At 56.1% G+C, this 6000-nt stretch overlaps 1 protein-coding gene across 1 annotated transcript in view; it reads left to right on the top strand.

The window, feature by feature from the left end:
• Positions 1 to 1001: 1001 nt before the first annotated feature.
• The window catches only part of PSTPIP1 (proline-serine-threonine phosphatase interacting protein 1), a 42296-nt gene continuing 37297 nt past the window's right edge, over positions 1002 to 6000 (top strand). The window contains exons 1-2 of the mRNA XM_068542160.1: positions 1002 to 1128; positions 2140 to 2339. Coding sequence (XP_068398261.1) covers positions 1002 to 1128; positions 2140 to 2339 — 327 coding nt within the window. The remainder of the gene's footprint in view (positions 1129 to 2139; positions 2340 to 6000) is intronic.

Below are 6000 nucleotides of genomic sequence, written 5' to 3'. Positions count from 1 at the left end.
TCCAAAGCCGAGCTGGCTGTTCTGGTGGCCCAAACTTGGGAGCCGCAAAAGGTGAGGTGTGGGGCGGGAGAAGACCTCTCTGCCGCAGTGTACTTTAGATTGATGTCTCCTGTTACTTCCTTCCCTGTTTCCTTCAGCCCACAACCAGCATGGCCATCCGTCCGGGGCTGCCCTGACTGGACCAGAGCCGCTGGGAAAGGAAGGCCTCATGTGTGGGAGCCTTGAGATGGACCTTGGGGGATGGGAGGATTGGCCCAGGGAAGGAAGATGAAGGAAGGCATGTCAGGAGGAAGGCTGGGGAGCAGAGGGGCAAAGTTGTGGAGGTAGGAGTAGAGAGGGTACCTCTGGGGAGAAGGAAGAGGCCTGTTTGGAGCAGAAATTGTGAGGGGTGATGGGAGGAGCCCCTGGAGAGGCAGGGGAGAGAGCCTGGCTATGAAGTTTCCTGCTGATAAGAGGGTAAGAGCCATCTATCGACAGAAAGTTTCTAGTCTGCCTCAGAACTAGAAGCGTCACCCCATTTGGTAGATGGAAAAACCAAGGCCAGGGAGGCTGAGTCGGTGCTATCAGAGGTGGTGATACCATTGGGATAAGGAGCAACCTCAGCACTTGGCCTTCGGGGTTCAAAGTTATATTTACATTAGCTGTCTTCAGTTGCAAGCAACAGACAATCTGACTGGGGTGCCTTCGATGCTGGAGATGTTTATTAGCTTGACCCCAAGGATTCTGGAGGTAGGGGGTTACCAAGGTAGCCCCACTGCTCTGCAGCTCTCTCTGATGTGTTCTCTCTTGGGTGGTTATTGCAGAAGCGTGGGTGTGCCCCATCTCCAACCCTGGGCTTGCATAACTGGCACTTGGGCTCTTAGCTCTCTCCTGCGGCAGCTCTCATCCGTCTAATCACCACCAGTCAATGGTAAGGGAGGCATCGCCAAGGGTGGTGATTTGTGGACGAGCCTGATTCATCCCTTCTTGCGAACCCACCCTGGGCTCTGGCCCCCCTGCCAATGTCTTCTGCTGAGTGGACAGGCCCTGGCTCCCCAGGGCGGTGTGTGGAGCTCCAGCCCAGGGTTCTTCCCAAGTTGATACCAGACAGAGCCCCCAGCACCTGCCCCATCAAAACCAGAAACTCCAGTAACGTTCTCAACACTGTGTCTTTTCCAAAGACTGGGGGTGACAGATGGGGAAACTGAGGCTCAGAGAGTTGGAGGGTGGATTAAGTTCCCTCTGAAGGGTAGGGCCCAGACAGAACAGAAACTGGGGCCTCAACCTGTCTTTTCAAACTCCCACGTTTATGCCTTTGTAATCCTGTCTCTCTCGGTCCAACCACATTCTTCCAGCCTGAAGACTCCATCTTCAGAGGGGGGCTTCCTGCCCCAGAGAGTGTCTAACCTGGGGACTTGGAAGGAAGGCAGTATCCATAGGCTGTTATCTCTTGGCTAGTTACCTGCTCACCCCATTTCTGTGCTTTCACGGCTCCCCCCAGCACACAGCTCTGTCTGCGCCCAGACTATGAGCTCCTTGAGGGCAGGATGTGGACTGGGGCAACGTTCACCCAGGGTCTGATGATGTTCTAGGCTTGGGTGAGCCCCTCCCTCCCCGAAACGGTTTGCTGGTGAGGGGTGGAGAGTCTAGCGTCTCTGGACCTGGTCTGGGGTGAGGCTTGGGGTGGTAGGTGACAGCACCTGGGTTCCTGCCCTCCTCCTTGCCCACAGCTTCAGTGGGCCTCAGGCTCCCTAAGTTTATGGCCGCTGAGAATGGTCCAGCTAGGGCATCGGAAGGAGGCAAGTGGAGGCAAGCAGCAGGGTGGCAGATGGCAGGCGGGGCTGCACAGGGGAGCACAGCGGCTCCACTTCCTGTGGGGTGACGGCCCTGGAGCCTGCCCTGGGGGAGGTTGCACAAACCTACCTGCACCGGCCCCGGGCTGCCTCTCCCACTGGCCCCTGCCTCCCCACACCCCGGGGCTGGCATCCCTGCTCTCAGTCCTGCAGCCTGCACTGTGTCCTCCGTCTCCACGGGGCTGGTGAGGGGCTGGGCCGGACACTGGGACCCGCCCTCCCATCACTGGGCACCAGTCCTTCCTCATTTTGCTGCTGATTCTAGCCCCAAACAAAACAGGTTGAGCCCCTTTCCTCCCTCCAGCAGTCTCTGGCTTACAGCTGCCTTCTGAGGCACTGCAGACGGCGCCGGCCTGGAAGGGGGGCCCTGGGCCAGCCCTGCCGGGACGGGGACGGTGCGCCTGGCTCCTGGCCCTCGTTCAGCCCTGTCTGTGGCAGGAGAGGGAGTTTTGCCGTGGCAGTCGGCTGAGGAAGATGCCCCAGCTTCAGTTCAAAGATGCCTTTTGGGTGAGTGAAGACGGCTGTGGGTTTGAGCCAGTGGCGTGCGCCCCGGGGAGGCCAGCCCTGCCGAAATTTCCCCGGGGCGGTGGGTGGGGATGCGGCCCCAAGAGGGGGCTTTCTCATAAAAATAGTGGTTGACTTTTGGGCTTTATCATCGTGGAGGTGACTTGGGCTGCTCTGAGTCGGGAGAGGAAGGGGGTCCTCAGTCTGGGGTACTGATTTCTCTGCAAACTTCAACACAGTGAGTGGGGGATAGTCTCTGTGCTCCCAGGGCTGATTTCTCCCCTGAGTGACCCTCTCCCCACAGCAGGAACTTTTTAGGAGTGTCTGATATATGGGTGGGAGCTCGAGGAGGTCTTGTGAGGCGAAGGAGGGAGGGGGTCACAGGTTTGGGGACCAGAAAAACTTGACTTTGGATCTTGGCTCTGCTATTTAGAGGCTGGACAAGTCATTTTACTTCTCTGAGTTCCATTTTCCCCCATCTATATAGTAGAGAGAGATATTAATAAACATACCAACTGGATGGGAGGGTTAAAACAAGGTGATGTAACAAACTCCCCCGCACCTTGCTGGAGCGCCAAATGGGAATTCTCTTCCCCTCACCCAACCCCTCTTCCTTGCAGACCTTAGGGGTCCTTTGAGGAGGCAACAAGGCTGGGCAATTCCTCGCTGGCTTTCTTAAATCCAGAGCACATGTAAATCAAGCCTTTTCCTTGTGAAATTCCAGCACCCAGCTGGCTCGTGGGGGTGAAATGCTTGGCCCAGGCCACACAGCCCGCAAGCCCAGTTTGGACCCCAGATCCCTTCAGCTTTTTTCCAGCTGTCTCTCAAGCTCCCCCTCTGCTCCTCAAGCTCTGGCTGTTCGCAGTGGCTCACAGGAAAAAGCTGAGACCTCTCTGGTTAGCGCTGGGGAATGTGGCTGTCCTGAGGGATCCCCTCCAGCCCTGCAGAGGACACCTGGCTCTTTGATCACTTCGCACGGCCTCAGTCGACAGCCTGGCCTCCCTGGGCCCTTTCCTAGGGCCTCCGGCCAGGAGGACGAAAGCTAACGAGCCAGGTCTTCCTTCCCTTCCAGGCCACGCTCCGCTTGGGGCCCGTGGCCAGCGTGTGAGTGGCCTGCTTCCCGCTGGCACTGATCGCACAGTGGGCAGAGGGATGCCTCTCTGGGCCTCCGTTTCCCCATCTCTACAAAGAGGGGCTGGAACCGGCCCAGAGAAGCCAAGGGAGGCAGACCTGGCTCGGCCCATTCCAAGCACCAGGCTGGCAAATGGGGCCCGTGCGAGGGGCAAGGGGTGAGGGGCTGCAGGGGTGGGGAGACAGGCCAGACAGTGAGCCATTACATCACTGCTCTGACTTAAAGTGCAAAGTCTGGGTAAAGGACAGGGCCTGAAAATCCAGGTGCTCAGTAGCCCAAGGCAGGCCAGGACACCTTGACTATATTTTAGCTCCAGGACATCTGTCCCAGCCCAGAGCCCCTGGGTCCACCTTCTCTAAGACAGAGCTGGGCCAAGGAATAGCCCTAAGGCGGGATCTGGGCAGCGGGGGATGGTACATGAGGGAGAGCAGGGTATGGTGGCAGCAGCCCACCTGTGGCAGCTTCCTGAGCAGTATCCCGCCCACGCTCTGTGCTCTCCCCACCTCTGAGCTGCTGCGGGCTTCACGGCCTACAGGTGCCCCCTCTCCGTCACTGCTGGCTCCCGGGGCCTGGGGTGAGGGTGCAGCTTCCCTAGGGAAGGCTGGAGCAGAGCGGGAGAAGTGGCCAGTGGGAGCCTTTCACACTGAGCCTGGGCAGATGCCCCAGAAGGTCGGTGGCAGCACCACTGCCCCCAGGGCTCTGAATTCTAACACCTCTCACTGGCGCTCAGCCCTGCCCAGCCCACGAGGACAGCTAACAGTTACTGAGCATTAAAGATGTGCCAGCAGCCCGTTCTCAGGACTATGTATCTATTCACCCATTTAAACCAAGGAGGTAGATGCTAGTGTTATCCCTATTATTCGCAAGAGGAGGCTGAGGCACAGAGAGCCTAAGTCATTTGCCCAAGGTCACGTAGCTGGGATGAAACCGGACAGGTTGGCCCCAGTGTCTGGGCTCTCACCCAGGTGCTTCACTGCTCTTCTAGCAACAGGGCCCATCACTGGATCTTCGGGCCACGTTGGTGGAGGAGGGAGAAAAACTGTCCTTCCCACCTCCCAGAGAAGTAAGATCAGATGAGGTCCATAGAAGTCTTTTAAAGCCCAATTTACAGACAAGTCTGTAAAACGGAAGACTTAACGATCTAACTGCCATGGGGGTGTTAGGGAGAGGGCCCCGCCTGCCCCTCCCCCTGGCTTTCCCCCACCCCAGTCCAAGGCGCACCAGCTCATTGTGAGGAGGGAAACAGAAGTGTTTTCTGAGAAGCTAAGAGCTTGCATTGAAGCTTATATACTTTACTCATATGAGATGCCCTATAGCGGTTAGGGCCCATGAACTCTGATTTTACCCACAATTATAACAAGCTTGGTCGTGTGGTCGTCTTTTAACCTATAGATACAGCAAATAGTAGGGATCTACATTTGGTTAAATACTGGTGGGCCTGAACTGTTAGAGACGGTTTCACAGATAGCTGGTAGCCTGATAGCAAGAGGAGACAAAAAAATCATAAAAAGCAGACATAGTGGTTCAGAAGTGGTGGGAACATTCAGCCTGGGAGCAGACCAGTACTGTCCCTCAGTAGGCCTATATTTGCAATTTTGCCAGTGTGGCCACACAGTATTTATTTATAGCCTGCGTTTATCTTCAGCAGAACATTCAGACGCAGACCGCTGTGGGACTGAGGCAGGGGCGGGCCTAGCCACAGGGGGAGGGAAGGGATCATTTGATTTCTGTTATACACGCACAGTGATAAAGAACATCACAGCTTCGCAGGAAGTCTGTGGCTGAGCCTCAGAGCAGGGGCTGTCGGAGAGACAAGGTTGAGGACGAGAATACCAGGTGCTCGAGCTGAGGGGGCCTTAGAGCTCATGTAACCTGACTCAGCACCGAGCGGCACAGAAGCCCCCAGAATGTGGGGATACCACCCCCCTTCCCCAGTACACACAGCTTTCCTTGCCAAACTGTATTGCACGAAACACCTGTCTGCCTCCTCAGTATAGGGCTGGCGAGTGCGGTATGTGTTCAGTCAATGTTTATAGAATAAGTGAATGAACAGTAAATGCATCCACGGTCCTAATGCCTTCCTGAACCTATCTTCTCCTTCATTTTACTTTAGTTACATTCTGCAAATGTTTGTTGAGAAGGGTTCACTACCAGGTAGTCTAAGCTGGGCCTCCGATCCTCACCCTCACGTCCAATCAGATGAATGAGACTGTCTTGCCCTCAAGGAGGCCAGAATCCAGTGCTGGAGACTGAGCTTCTCTGATAACACGGCCAGGCACGGGGCACACCCCAAGGGGTGCTCCGAGCTGCGCTTTCCCCTCCTACCCCCTCATTGCCTCCCAGACCTATATGTCCAACCGCCTTTGCGAAGAAGTCACTGGATATTGCTTCAAGAGGGAAAATCTAGGTCTGGACCAGGTTTTATTAAGATCCACATCCTGTCCCACTTGGGGTTGTTAAAAGGAAAAGTAAGGGCTGCATATACTACCTCTCACTCCCTGCTCTTCCCTCCCTGCCGCCCCGGCTTTGGGC

This window comes from Eschrichtius robustus, chromosome 1 (assembly GCF_028021215.1).
Source record: "Eschrichtius robustus isolate mEscRob2 chromosome 1, mEscRob2.pri, whole genome shotgun sequence".
In the NCBI taxonomy this organism is placed as follows: Eukaryota; Metazoa; Chordata; class Mammalia; order Artiodactyla; family Eschrichtiidae; genus Eschrichtius; species Eschrichtius robustus.
Note: the sequence above shows the minus strand (reverse complement) of the source record. Positions and strands in the feature narration are given on the sequence as shown.